This window comes from Carassius auratus, chromosome 15, assembly GCF_003368295.1.
Source record: "Carassius auratus strain Wakin chromosome 15, ASM336829v1, whole genome shotgun sequence".
Lineage (NCBI taxonomy): Eukaryota > Metazoa > Chordata > Actinopteri > Cypriniformes > Cyprinidae > Carassius > Carassius auratus.
The window spans coordinates 14,849,486-14,865,299 of record NC_039257.1 but is presented as its reverse complement, the minus strand read 5'-3'; the positions used below and the strand labels follow the sequence as shown (position 1 = coordinate 14,865,299).

At 34.4% G+C, this 15,814-nt stretch overlaps 2 protein-coding genes across 2 annotated transcripts; one reads left to right on the top strand and one right to left on the bottom strand.

Moving 5' to 3' along the window:
- Positions 1 to 1,132: 1,132 nt before the first annotated feature.
- On the bottom strand, positions 1,133 to 5,554 carry LOC113114599 (odorant receptor 131-2-like). Its single transcript, XM_026281473.1, has 2 exons — positions 5,542 to 5,554; positions 1,133 to 2,100 (listed from the first exon to the last, which is right to left on the bottom strand). The coding sequence occupies exons 1-2, from the start codon at positions 5,552 to 5,554 to the stop codon at positions 1,133 to 1,135; spliced, it is 981 nt and encodes a 326-aa protein (XP_026137258.1).
- A 5,986-nt stretch (positions 5,555 to 11,540) lies between these two features.
- LOC113115554 (odorant receptor 131-2-like) lies at positions 11,541 to 12,622 on the top strand. The gene has a single exon (XM_026283132.1). The coding sequence runs from the start codon at positions 11,615 to 11,617 to the stop codon at positions 12,557 to 12,559; it is 945 nt and encodes a 314-aa protein (XP_026138917.1). The 5' UTR covers positions 11,541 to 11,614; the 3' UTR covers positions 12,560 to 12,622.
- Positions 12,623 to 15,814: the final 3,192 nt, after the last annotated feature.

Sequence of the window (15,814 nt, the reverse complement as noted above, 5' to 3'; positions counted from 1 at the left end):
TGATTCAGATACAAGGACTGTAATGCTATAATTTAACCTGAAGGTTGCTATCAACATTTCAATGAAACAGTAATGTGTAAACTATTTTGTGAGTAATATGGGTTTATCCTAAAAATGAAATCAGTAACATCACATAAACTGTATTGAGCTGATAATGTTGCTAAAACACAATGCTGTTCATATATATGCATTTTTATATTTCAGATTAGTTTATTTATTTCCACATAGGCTCTGATAATGACTAATTTTGCTAAAAGGCCTTAAACGGAGAGTGAACTTAGCTGTAGATGGAGAGTGAGAGTATGTTTATAGAAGTTACACATGAAAAACATTTGGAAGACAAAACAATAGAGGAATTAAATATCCAACATGTAAATTTTAATAATTGTTTATTAGTACAAAATTTACATTTTTGTAGGCTGTTAGATTGACATGTCTCTGATGTTAACCTGAAGGATGCAATCAACCATTTAAAATGTTCGAATGGATGTAAGTGCTTTCCTTTATTTTATTTTATTTTATTTATACAGAAACATTTCACTTTCATTAAATAAATTGATAATATTTTAATCCAATGTTAATCAAACTGACGATTTAATAGCCTAATTTATTTAGATAAATACAGGGGCTCAGAATGCATTAAAAATCCACAGGTTTGCCTGCATGTAACATATTGCATCCATTTCACAACAGTCATGAACATCAAAGAAATCTTGTTAAACAATCATGTGAGTGAATATAAAGAAAACTCATGTAAACAAAAGCGTCTATTTTTCACTTATGATGCTTAATCCGGCCAACAGAGGTCACCATTAAACAATATACTGAATGTGAGAGGCACCTTGCAAAATATTACTGGCCAGTCAAATACAAACTTTGGATGGTTTTTTTTTTTTTTTTTTTTTTTTTTTTACATTAAATATGATGGGGTACTTGATAACCACTCCGAATGCATTTCATTTATCAAAACTGTTATGTGTTCAGAATATGTGTTGTTTTAATCGAATAACTTATACATTTGTAGGCTATATAAATTTAGGCCTGTTAAAATCACACAAGCAGTTAAAACATTAAACATTAAACCATGGAGTTTGACTGAATTATTAACTTTAAAAAATCTAATAAAAGATAGTCATGATTGTTTAATTGTATCAGATGAGATGGTGTTGTTTTTGCATCTGATATAATAAACCATAGCTGCATAGAATTTCTCGTCTCTAAAGCCATAGACGAGAGGACTTACTGCTCTAGAAGTGATACTAAATGCAAGGAAATTTATAAATCGGACAGTCAGGTATGTCTGAATATCATACTGCATAACCACAGCCTCAATGTAAGGACACATGACCTCAGCCGTACACAAAAACAGCTGCAAGATATGAAGAGAAATAGTGCGCTGCCCTTTTGATGCTGACTTCTTATTGTCACCAGACGCTGCACGTGCAGCAAGGTATATCATCACATAACAAAAGATTTCAATTATCAAGATAAACACAAGCCCCACGATATACAACAGACCCCTAGCAAAGTGACGAATCTTTTCTGGAATCATAATCTCATAGTGGCAGTGTGTCAGTTGAGACAAGTATTCACGCGAGGCCGTGCTAATGAGGATAAACATATCAACAAAGGGGTTTATGGAGCTCAGGATCCAAATCATTAAAATCACTATCAGGGCTCTTCGAGAGGTGGAGATCGCCTGATGTCGCAGCGGCATGCAAATAGCCACATAACGCTCCACACACATGGCTATAATTGTAAGTGGTGCACATGCCGTGATCGCCTCCATTAACATGCAGATGGGGATACAGAAGTGCAAAGGTATTAAAACAAAGTTGTATGATAAGAGCACCACAAAATCGGTCAGAAAAAGAAACATTAGGTCTACCAGGAGAGAATGACCAAACAATATATAACGTGTCTCTGATCTGAAAGTCTCCTTCTTGGAGAATATTAAGAGCATGAGGAAGATGAGGTAGATGAAAGGCCACACAAAGATCTGGGTCAGCGCCAGTGAAATGTTCCTCCGGACGGGGTCAACTTGGATCAGCTGCATCTGTTCATTGCCACTAGCATTCATACTGGCTATTATTTGCAGATCTGAGAGAAAATTAGATCACAAAAACCCACATGTGAGACACTAAATAATGAATAATCAGTATTTATGATATACACTATCAATAAGCTTCAAATATTTCTGCAGCCAAACAATTACAGTTCACATAATTCCATTCTTGCATTTATGCATGTAAAAATAAAGAGAGAAAACATTTGAGTAGTTGGAAAGTTGGTCAAATTGTTACGTTTCAGTTACCATTATAAATGCAACTGTTATGTTCCAAGTTAAACAGCGATTGCACTGTGACATATAATCTTAATATTTAGATATAGCATGGATTATTAATATGCTTCAAATATTTATGTAGCCATAAAAATATATAATGTCAGTTTACATAATTGAAGGTCATGAAATCATTTACAAATTGCTACATAATCTTGCTTTAATACTTACTGACAATACGGTTCTATTCTTTAGCCATGGTCATATATTAAGTGTAAGAAATGATAATGTGCACTGTGAACAAACATTTATATGGAGTTTGACAGAGCAAAACTCCTTTGGATGACATCAGCTTAGCTGAGGGCATCTAGAGCTAAATTTAGATTTGATTGTGTTTGGGGATAGACGTGGAGCACTGAGACACAATCATGCATTCAAATATCTTTTATTTGCCATATACCATGAACGTCAAAATCTAGATTAGGTGAGAAAGAGCAAAAAACTGAAATTTATTTATTTATAATATTTCAGAACAGTATGATGCTTGAAGTAACTACTGATATTAATATTTTCCTAGGTCTCAAATGGAGAGTTTGCTGTAAGTGTGACCCATGTCTGATCGGGATGTGTCCTAACTATATCGAAATTACGCATTAAAAAACATTTGAAAGACAAAAATGATTGAAGAAATTAAATATCCAGAATGTACTTTTGTTGGCTCAGAGTTTGTGGCTTCAGTTATCTGGTCCTCGAGGGCACACTGAATGGGACTCACAATAATGGCTGGAGAATGAATGGGTTCAGGAGATGCCATCTCTTGTTGTCTCTCAGAGTTCTCTGAGCTCAGGAGAGAGCATCCACTTTTCCATTTCACAATAGAGATTATTCTTATGATCAAAGAAATGTCAATGAAAAATCATGTGAATGTCAAGTAATGTCAACATAAGGTTAATCATGCTTTATCTGATCAGCAGAGGTCGCTATTACTGTAATCAATTCTGAATGTGAGAGGCTCCTTGCATTGACCTTATTGGCCAGACAATTTCTGCATGGAATATTATAGAGTGCTTGTTAACCACTCTTAATGCATTTCCTTTATCAAAACTGTTCTAAAGAATATGTGTTATATCATACAATTAACTTGACATACATTTAAATACAAATGTAGTTCTGTTAAAATCACAAGGGGCAAAAAATATAGTATGACTGAATTATTAATGTTAAAAACTTTACCAATAGATGGTCATGACTGTTTAATTGTGTCAGATGAGATGGTTAGATGTTTTTGCATCTGATATGATATATCATAGCTGCGTAGAATTACTCATCTTTAAATCCAGAGATGAGTGGACTTACTGCTCTAGAAGTGATTAAGTCCTGATGACTGTATTAAACCGTATTATTCAGCTTCTGTTTTTCACGACACAGAAAGACATGAAAACAATGTTACTGTACATAACTTTTGCTGTACCATGTACTGAAAGTATTCTTGACTCTATCCTTAAGCACCTATATCAGGTGTAACTTTAGAAAGTATAAGTAAATAAGCCAAATGATGAAGGGAGCTGTGAACAAACATTTTTATAGTGTTTAACCAAGCAAAACTCTAATGGATGACACAATCTTAGTTAATGACATCTAGAGCTAAATTTAGATTTGATTGTGAGTTGGGATAGATGCCAAGTACAGAGACACAATCATATTAAAAACATTTAAATAATGCAGTAATTTCTAAAACAATAACCTGAAAAAATAATATGTGCAACACAACAGTTTTACTGAGTTTGGCTGTATTATACACACTCTATTGATACCACATGCAAATAGCCAAAGTACATAAATCTGAGGTTAATCTTTTTTTTTCTGCTCTCAGTGTGTCTATTTATAATCAGTGTTATTTATTTATTAGGGTCTAAGAACTAAAGGAAAGTTCTGAAATTTAGGCACACAAATAGAGGACAGACTGAAGGTTAACCATGGCAAACTTGGAGTCTCTAACTCAATATCCAATGTTGAACTCATGTTTATGAACAAAATTCATGTTTCGTGAGATTCCTTTGCTCATTCCAAGCCGACTGAATTTTTTATGTTCTGGATAAAATAATAATAATAATAATAATAATAATAATAATAATAATAATAATAAATAAAAAAGTTTTTCATGAACATACAACTGTCATCTTCAGACCATGCTGACAAAAAAAGTAAAAACAAATTCAAGATGATCAGTCTAACCATTTTTTATTAATGTGAGGACAAATCACAAAGAGCATGGCAAAATGGACTTGAGGCCAAACTTGATGTATGTTGACAACCATGTTGCATATACATGAGCAGTTTCAGCACAGTGTCATCTACTGGTCAAGAGTTATGAAAAATAGACAGTTTTGCTTATTAAATATTTAAATGTTTGACTGTTAATCGCAAGGATTGTCTTGTTAGATTTGCAGTGGCATGTTAGTCAAATGATAGCAAATTTTTCATACACAGGCCTATGCACGTTGTTTGTGCATCTGTCATTTTAAATTTGGTATTAAAATGCTACATTTTACAAATACTTTGGCATATCATTAAAGTCGGTATGTGTCAAAGGCATCGTGCCTTAACATTGTGGCAAGTGCCACATTAGAGATCGTACTTGATCAAATGGACCATACTGCTGCTGCTATTTACAATTGTACCTGTTAATCTTTTATTTTATTTTTTTAGGATGACACGACACTTCCAGAAAAAAAGGAATTTAGTATTACCTGTAATTAATTATTATTGAAAACCGGTGAAACGTAATGAGTATAGCTCTCTTTTGGCTGGTGTTTACTCAAAATATTTTCTCCGTAATGACATGAGGGCTTCTGGGGCCTAATCAGTGCACAAGCAACTTTGGATTACAAGCAGCAAAATATGTTTATTTGCTGTCAGTAATACATGTGTAGTCCCTCAGGGACCTATTCTAAGCTCACAGACAAAGCTAATGTGTCTGATGCCTTATTGCTTGAAATGTTTGGTGGGTGGATTGAAAATGAAAGCGCTATCTATCTATCTATCTATCTATCTATCTATCTGTCTATCTGTCTATCTGTCTATCTGTCTATCTATCTGTCTATCTGTCTATCTATCTATCTATCTATCTATCTATCTATCTATCTATCTATCTATCTATCTATCTATCTATCTATCTATCTATCTATCTATCAGTGGTATTTATATTATGCCATGTTACGTTATGTTATGCTTTAGTTTCATTAAAAAGAACATCATACCAACAGCCAACATGTTGGTGGTAGTGTGATGAAGATAGTTAGAAGTCTGAATATATTGTTACGTTTGAATATATAGTAATAATTCCAAATATATAAATGTAAATCTGAATACATAGAACTGAGACTATATTAATGTAAATTTGAAAATATAATTAGAAGTCTGAATATATAGAAGTAAATCTGAATATTTAGTCAGAACCATTTTTTAGACATAGGCAAGCTAGGCGATTGCCTGGGGCTCCACCAGCAGTAGAGGGCGCCAGTGAGTGCACATACTGGCACTACATTTTAGCAGGGTTGTGATAAAGAGTAGCATGGCCAACCTGAAATATAATTGCTGCCCCCACTGGATCCCCCAACATCATTTGGCTAGAGTTCTGTCAAACTGACGATGCCTGTATGTCATTGGATCAGAGCACTGTCAGTTGCTGCCTGATTGTTGCATGCAAAGTTTGCATTTAGAGCGCTCAACAATGCCATTAGATCAATGAGTGTTCACTGCTTTGGCAAGGTAAGGCTTTTTGTTTTAGTTTTTTTTTTTTTTTTTGCTATGCAATACAGCTAAGTTCCAAGGCCAATTTAAAATATTGGTACAAAAAAAGTACAAAAAAAATCAATATTTTGTTTAAGCAGTATGGTATTTGTTGCAGTCAAGAAATCATGTTGCAAGATTTGTCCAAAAGGTGTGTGTTTTTGTCCCAGTGCATTGTTAAAGGATCAGTGTGTCAAGTAATATTCCCATATTAAACTTTAACAGCCAATTAAAAAAAAAAAAAAATGGTATAGTAAAATTCACTAATTCACGAGATCAAAAATCCTTTATTAAACCAGCTTGTCGAATTTAATTAATTCACTTACAAAGGTGCTTAAAGGGAGCAGCATCATACACATATAGGGCAGAGCATTGTGTTATTTAAAGGGGAAGTTCAAGCATCAATAAGAAACAAATAAAAACAAAAATAAGGAACAAGTAGCTGCATTCTGATTACTTTTGTGCCACTTATCAGGCTTTTATATGTAGTTTGGAATAACAAAGGGTTTTATAGGTTTGACTGAAATACAATAACTGACACAACAATGACAAAACAATTGCTTCGGACGAGCCCACCCATGGCCTATTGTAGGAATAGTTTCTATCAGATACCCTCTGTAACTCAGCTGGGGCAACTCCACATTTGGCCCCTCCAATTTTGGCTAAAGGCCCAACTTGGCGGTTGAAGAGATTTCCGGTCAGGGTGGACCACTGCTCTATCCAAGCTGTGGGCCCCTGGAGGACCACTTGCCTGTTTCAGACAGGATTGAGGATGGGCGTGGCCTCCAGAAGGAAAGTGATTACTCCAGGTGGGGCGAGCTGTTGGAGGGCAATACTTCATTCGGCTCCTGGACAGTATTCCTTCCTTCCGGCCACCACATCCTGGTCCGCTAAGACTGCACCACAGTGGTGTCTTAAATCAATCATCGAGGCGGGTCTCACAACTTATAGAGATTGGTTTGTGGCACCCCCACACAGAGTTGTGGAATCTGCATCTCTGGTGCCTCGACAGGAATCTGACAAGCTCCCAGCGAGGATAAGCAACACTATTGGTTAGGCAAGGGCAATGTCCATGAGACAGCTCTATGGCCCAAAATTGTCAGTATTCCACAGTTGGTGCTCTTCACGGCAAGTGGACCCGTTCTCATGTGATGTGACCTGCCTGCTGACTTTTCTGCAAGAGCTGTTGGATAAGGGGCGTGCCCCATCCACACTCAAAGTATATGTGGTGGCCATCACTGCGAATCATTCCCTCGAGGCCAGCTATTCAATAGGCAGAAACGACTTGGCCATAAAATTTCTGAAGGGTGTGAGGAGACTGAATCCTCCTCGCCCTCGGACTGTGCCATGTTGGGACTTATCCATGGTCCTAGTGGCCCTAAAAAGGCCCCCATCTGAGCCGCTCAGTTCGGCTGACTTGTGGCCGTTATCACTTTAAACTGCCCTTCTCCTTGCTTTGGTGTCGGTTAAGCGTGTGGGTCACTTACAAGCACTTTCAGTCAGCACCTCGTGTCTTAGGTTTGGGCTCAACGACTTCAAGGACATTTTAAAACTGAGACATGGTTATGTTCCAAAAGTGCTCTCTACTTCCTTTAGAGCACAAGTAATATCCCTATTGGGACTCCCCGTTGCAGACGGTGTGCAGGGACCGAATTCTCTCTGACCTGTTAGGGCTCTGAGAGCCTATGTGGACCGTTCTAAACTGTTTAAGCAGTCTGAACAACTGTTTGTTTGCTTTGGAGGCCACCAGAAGGGTCTGCTGGTTACTAAGCAAAGACTGTCTCACTGGATTGTTGATGCAATAGCTTTGGCTTACGCATCAAAAGGACTGGAATGTCCTATCGGTGTGACAGCCCACTCCACAAGGGGAATTGCCTCCTCATGGGTGTGGTCCAGCGGCATATCTAACAGTGAGATCTGTTTGGCCGCCGACTGGATGTCGTCGTCCACTTTTGTCAGATTCTATAACTTAGACATGTAGGCGCGGATTCTATCTATTTAAACCTCATGTGTGGGTAGTGGTTTCTCACTTCACTTTCTATGGAGCAACTTATATAATGGTCGGCCGAGCCCCTATTGCCGGGCTGAAGCGTCATTGGTTTGTGCAGCTACACAGACGTGAACAAATCAGGCATCAGCAGAAATGAAAAAAAAAAAAAGAGTTTTCCAATACATAATGCTCATTCCCTTATCTCAAACCATGGTGACATTAAATAAATTAAGCGATTTACTTCTATATATTCAGACATATAAGTATATATTCAGATTGACATTTATATACTTAGACTTATAACTATATATTCAGATTTCTAAGTAAATATTCAGATTTGCATTTATATATTCAGACTTATGAAAATATATTTAGATTTACATTTATATATTCACAATTATACATATATATTCAGATTTTTATATCGTTATTTCCTGTTTGGCACCTCATAATATGTATATAATGTCTCTGATAATATTAGGAGAATGAGGAATCTTAGAAAATATGCAACAATGACACAATAATGTTTAAATCATGAAAACTTTACAGTTATAATATAATTATATATTAAACAAATGTTTTTTGGTCATTAGGGTTGAAAAGATATACAAAATCTTTACACAAAATCCATCCTGCTGAATTAATATATCTTTAAATTGTGACTCAACACAGTTGTCTGAATGTAGACACACAAGTACAGGCTGCACTTGGGTAAAGCAAAGGACCACAGTTTTGCTCCTGTATTGACACTTTGAATACACCCACTGTTCCCAAGTTCATCTAGGTGAGATATGTCTTAGGTATTTAAAAAAAAGTTATTTTCTCAAATTATAATATGATATGGTATGATATGATATGATATATGATATGATGTGATATGATATTTAATAATTGTGCATTCCAATTAATCTCAGTCAAACTGCTGTTGGGTTATTTTGATTAGGTAAAAATAAAAATACAGCTAACTAACAAAGTAAAACAATAAAAACATCATAACACAAAAAAACCCATGATTTGTATTCATATAACTAAAAGGAGTGGTGCAATGACGCTTTAGAAGCTGGCTTGTTCTCACAAGGGTTATGCAGCAATATTGTTAGATAACCACGACTAATGTATCAAGAAATATTGAGTCTCACAAAGTCCATAAATTATAATCACATACATTTTCTTATTTTAATTATTATTATTTATTTATTTTATTGCGGCCTTGGGTGCTGCACTTTTTGTGGGTCAATGTTTCTTAAACATATTTACATCATTCTAACAGACTGGATCTGTGTGGTATCACTCAGGAGATTAATCAGAGCAAAAAGTCATTAAAAAAACATTTGCTTTGGAACTTGGTTCGGTGCAAAGGGATCAGGAAGCTTCTCCTCATCTGGCCAGGCAGGTTGCATCATTGCCAAGCAATTGGGTAACACAATTACACTGATATACAAACTTGGGGTTTACCACTGATGGCCTTCTTGACAACCTCTAAAGCACATAATTAGTCACACAGGATTTGACTCTGGAAAGATTTGGTCAAGTACTTTCTGTGATGCACATCTGATCCTTAGATATTTTACCAGTGTTAGAAAGAGAGGCCTACACATATACTGTACAGTACATATACATATACATATGCAGCATAAACATATACTGTACATATACATATATTGGTTGCATCATTGGAAAACAATAAAGAAACACAAATTTCACGGATATGAAATTGTGGTTTACCATTTATGGCCTTCTCAAACACATAATTAATCACATAGGATTTGACTCTGGGAAGATTTGGCCAACTATTTTCTGCAAAGCATGTCTAATCCTGAGATTTTACCAGTGTTAGAATGGAAGTCCTATAAAAAAAGTTCCAGATTAAATAAAAATAAATAAATAAATAAATAAATACACTCAATAAAATAAAATAACAATAAATGCAGCTCTAAATTGAAGCGTAAAGGCATTACAGTTGATTTACATTAAAACATACATGTTAAAAAAAGCCCCCTCCCGCAATGCTCCAGATCTTCTTTATCATAAAGCTTGTTGTTTGATCTTTTCTGCTCAATGTTTCCCTCTTCCCCCAATATTTTAGGTCAGTGCACTGTGAGCTACGTGTCTAACTGCCCTTATGAGTGACGCATATGACACTGCAGATCGAGCTGCCAATGTACTTTCGTCGAGTACAACTTTTTCTGCTGCACTGCTGAACAAACAAAAGGCAGAGCAGTTCACAGTCAATAATTGATAGCTCTGTTAATGACTAGCTATAAGAAACAGACAAACATTCTGAATATGCTTATCCAGCAGTGAATAATTGACAACTTATATAACAGATTAGTTGGAAAGGACAGAAAAATACTTTACTACAAAATTACTTTCTCAAATGCAAAAGTGCATGAAATGTATATATAACTTATAACTTATTTAATATATGTTAAAACCCTGAACCACAAAACCAGTCATAATGGTAAATTTTTTTAAATTGTGACTTATGCACCATCTGAAAGCTTTTTACAAATGTTTATGCATCAGCTGAATAAATAAGCTTTCCATTGATGTATGGTTTGTTAGGATGGGACAATATTTGGCCGAGATACAACTATTTGGAATCTGAGGGTGGCAAAATAATCTAAATCTTGAGAGAAGAACCTTTAAAGTTGTCCAAATTAAGTTCTAGCAATGTATATCATTAATCAGAAATTAACTTTTGATATTTTTACAATAGGAAATTTACTAAATATCTTCATAGGACATTATTTTTATTTAATATCCTGACGATTTTTTGCATAAAAACTAGATCATTTTGACCCATACAATATATTTTTGGCTATTGCTACAAATATACCCGCGTTACTTATGACTGGTTTTGTGCTCCAGGGTCACAAATGGAAAATAAATAGTTTCAAATAATTAATTATTTACTTTAAAGAAAGTTTTGCTATAGGTTCTTGTTAACCAGATGAAAAAATTAGGACTCCATATAAAACCTCGGATACAACAGATAATTTTTTTCTTAAAAATGCATATACTTTTTATAGTTTTTGATTATTAAACATAGGGGGGAAAAAAATGAAAAATGTATAAACATAAAAAAAGCATATGATTATTATCAATTATTTTTCAAAAGCACATTGCCTATTGATTCACAAACACTCCTTCAAGTTACAGCCAACTTGATTTGTGTGGTTTGGATTGATTGGTCGTTAATTGCTATAATGATGCTTTGCATTCATAGCGTGAAATTAATCCATCCTTTGGGAAAACAAATCCCATTCCTTTGTCATGAAGCAAATCTTTTCCAGTATAAAAGTGGGCTGCCCATCTCTAATTATCTTTTCATTTCTTTTCCAACAGAGGCAGCGTGGTAAGTGTACAAGCGTAAAGTTTATGAATGGAAATCAGATCAGATTCAGAATCTCCAATTGATACTCCAGTGAATACCTACTGCTATATTCTATACTGTTCTCATTTACCACATTCCAAACTAAATAGATTTTCTTTTGCAAACTTCCTTTCAGCCTTTGCATCATCGGCAGTTCTGTATAGTGCTTGAAACCATGCAGAATCTGACAGACCTCCCAGAGAACACGACATCCAGCACGAACCTCTCTGTCATTATGAAGGTGTGTGTGGTGATTCCGTTCTTCATTGTCTTCCTGTTCTTCATCCTCCTGACGCTGTGCACCTTTGCATCTCACAGGCAGTTCTTTGACAGCTCCCGTTACATCCTCTTCACTTACATGCTGATCAACGACAGCTTGCAGCTGCTCTCCTCTGTATCCCTTTTCTTGCTAGTGATGGGTAGTGTACAGTTTGCAATCGTCTTCTGTGCTCCATTGCTGTTTGTGTCCACTGCTACCTTTCTAAACACCCCACTCATCCTTTGCACCATGTCATTGGAGCGTTATGTGGCTATTTTCTACCCGCTGCACCGTCCTGCCATCTGGAAACCTGAATGGATTTGGATCATCATTCTAAGCCTCTGGATAATCAGCTGCATTCTGCCCACCGTTGACTTTGTCTTGATGCGGCTCAAGCCGAACGTAGATATCCTTTCAACCCCTGTGCTCTGCAAAACTGTTGTGCTCAATGCTTCTCCCATTCAGGCTCTGTTCAAAGTCAGCCTCAATGGGATCTTCTTTGCAGTGGTTGCTGTGGTCATCCTCTTCACCTACATTCGGATCCTGTTGGAGACCCGGCGGATGCGGCAGGACCGGGTGTCAGTGAGGAAGGCTCTGCACACAGTGCTGCTTCATGGGTTCCAGCTGCTCCTCAGCATGATGGCCTTCTCCCAGCCTGTCGCAGAACTCTTTTTTGTCCAGGGTGTAAACTTGTCACAAGCAGATATGTATTTTATCTACTTCTTCTGCTTCATCCTGCTTCCCCGCTTTCTGAGCCCACTCATTTATGGCTTTAGAGATGAGAGCCTCAGAAGCTATATGAAGAAAGTCACGCCTTGTTATTGTGCACGAACTGACCGACACAAAGAAATCACTAAATAAAATTAACTAAAAGATCTATCTATCTATCTATCTATCTATCTATCTATCTATCTATCTATCTATCTATCTATCTATCTATCTATCTATCTATCTATCTATCTATCTATCTATCTATCTATCTATCTATCTATCTATCTATCTGTTTGGATTGCTATTTTTTAATGTTAGCTAAAAAGTTATATAATAATAATAATAATAATATTAATAATAATTAAATTTGTTCTACTGCTACAAAAGTTTGGGGTTCGTAAGTTTAAAAAAAACATGTTTTTGAAATAAGTTTCAAGTCTAAATTATTGATCAAAAATACAGTAAAAATGTAATAATGTGACATTATTAAAATGAAGAAAAAAAAACTGCTTTCAATTTTAATATCTTTTAAAATGTAATTTATTTTAAAAGATATTAAGTTTTCTAGTTTTCCAACCATCCAATCAGAAATAATTCTAATATGCTTATTTGGTGTAAAAAAAAAAAAAAAATTAATTGTTGGAAACCAGTTGTAATGCTTAAATTTCTTCTGTGAACACCATGTATTTTTATGATTCTTTGATGAATATAAACTTCAAAAGCATAAAAACAGAACTCTAACAACATAAATGTCTTTACTGTCACTTTTACTGTCAAGTTCACGCATAATTGCTAAATAAAAGTATTCATTTCTTTAAATTTAACTTTGAACTTACTGACCCTAAACCTTTGAACTGAAGTGTACAACATACAGGATCTAAAAGTATATGTGTGATATTGTGAATAAACTTTGTAGAAATGGATGCTGTTATCAAGTAAAAACTATAATCTTTTTTAAAAGACATTTCTGTTTTAAAAAAAATTATGATGCTCAATGTAATTTGTTAGCCTACTGCATTTAATGTTCACTGCATGCTTTTTTGAAGTCATATAAAATATTCCACACAGCCATTACATTTTTATACTAAACTGTTTGAAGGAAATTTGGCATTTTGTAAAATAATGTCTATGTTTGCTGTAAATAAGTATATTAATCACATAAATATCTTACATGTGAGATTAAAATGAGCACATCCCATATCGTAGTGCAGTTCTTGCCTGAAAGGTTGTCAGGTGTGCTGTGGAAAATTATCAAATTAATATAAATTTAGAATACTACAGGCTGTCAGACATAAACTTCATATCTCAAAATTTTCTACTTTTTTTTGTGAAAACAAAACTGTTTGTGGGTTTTACAAATATTTAACCCATGAAAATAGGCTGTGACTAAAACTCATAACGCCATTGGATCCTCAAACTGTTGGCAAAACCTTATAACTATATGTATAACCTTACAGTTATGGAGCTAGATCTCTGCTTGTTTCCATTGCAAGGGTAAATAAAGAGCTGGTGTTTGAATAAATAAAGCGTTTTCTTTACTCAAAAACACTGTTTGTTAAGGCTTTTTTTTCAGTGTACTGAACAACAGTAAGACAAAACACAGATCTCTAATTCGCTGGTAAAACAACAACAAAATTTAAGTATGCAAAATGTGGCATGACATTTCTACAGTTACATCCATACGTGCTTGCAGTACTTATATTGCCCATAACATCTTATTTGTGACAGGTATCTTTTGACTTACAGTGTGAATAGAGAATGAACCTGCAGTTTTTACAATTTCTGAAAAAGTCAAGTGATAATGATTTTATGTTAGACTATAAGATTAAAATTTAATCCAAACTGTACATGCAGATACATAACAACAGTGTCTGTTTTATTTAGAAGCTATTTCTGATATGAATGTTCCTTGCTGCATTCTGAAATGTATGTTATCACTAGGAAAGTGTGTAATGTAAGTATACAGCTAATATGTATACACATTTTCTTAAATATACTAGTATTTGTGCTATATTACATATGTTTCCTGTGCTTTATAGTGTCATATCGTCATTTAAATACGTATGTGCATTCTAAAGAAAACATAACCATTTTAAAAATTCCATATTTAAGGAAACAAATACATAGGAAATCCAAAATATAATGAGCTTCAGGAAAAGTTTGGGAGACATTGTAATTACCAGTAATTACAACTTTACTGGGGACAAGTAAACAGTGAGTAAACCATGTGTAAATAAAATAAATGCAAAAAAAAAAAAAAAAAAGTGTATTTGTGAATTATTTGTTTATTTAAAATATGATATGATTGAGGTAATACAATAGCAAATATTTATTGACCACACACATAAAACAATAATAGTTTGTGCTTTTAAGAAGCGTTATGACAGTTAGTAAGCCTCCCTTGGGTCTAATTAAAGCACAGAGTCACATAATAAACATGTTTTCATCCTGCTTTGGGTTAACTGACAAAGGAAACAAGCAACAATGAGTAGTCTCATGTTACATCAGTCCTTGGATACCATTTCTGTACCAGATGCTCTTCCAAACAACTAAATTACATCTGCTGAAAGACATATTTTTAAATAATCTATTTATTAACTTTATCACCATTTAATCTTATCATTCCAGCAAGCCGTTCTCATTAAAGGTTATTTCATGAAATCAGAGCTATGGTAGTGATAACACATTTGTGTGTGTGTGTGTGTGTGTATATATATATATATATATATATATATATATATATATATATATATATAAATCTAAAGATACACATATTGTATGAGTTTTGTTCTCCCTTTTTGACTTTTAACAATAAACTAGTGACTAGTTGTTTGACACGTATTTTGGAGCAACATTTCTACGCAGATCTTGAGTTTTGCATCCTATGATATCATTATAACAAAGAGCATTTAATTTCCGCTCATCCGTTTTATAAACTTGCTCTGTCAGTTAATGCCAATGCGTATACTACAATATACTCGGATCTATAAAAATGCAATTTTATTTTCAGTTTACATTAACAAGAATAATTCTTCCCTCTCCAGTACTTCTTTTTAAGCATGACCTTTTAAAATTAAATTTTGGGACTTAAATATTGCATCTAAAATACTAATTGAGTGGTTTCTTGAGCTTGGGATATTCTCCCTGTTCATTAATGAAATATTTACTCGATTAAAAATGTTATTTAGTTAAGAACAGAACAAAATTGTGATTGTTTTTGCATTTTTGGTAACGCTTTACAATAAAGCTCAATTTCTTAACATGAACATAAACTAACAATGAAAAATAATTATGAAGCATTTATTAATTTAGTTAATGTTATTTTAACATTTACTAATACATAAGTAAAATTAAAAGTTGTTTCTATCATTATTTAATTAAACTGAGCTGACATTAACAATAAAT

Bases quoted from the DNA above. Each gene is read 5' to 3' on its own strand.
- LOC113115554 (XM_026283132.1), top strand. From the start codon at position 11,615: ATGCAGAATCTGACAGACCTCCCAGAGAACACGACATCCAGCACGAAC.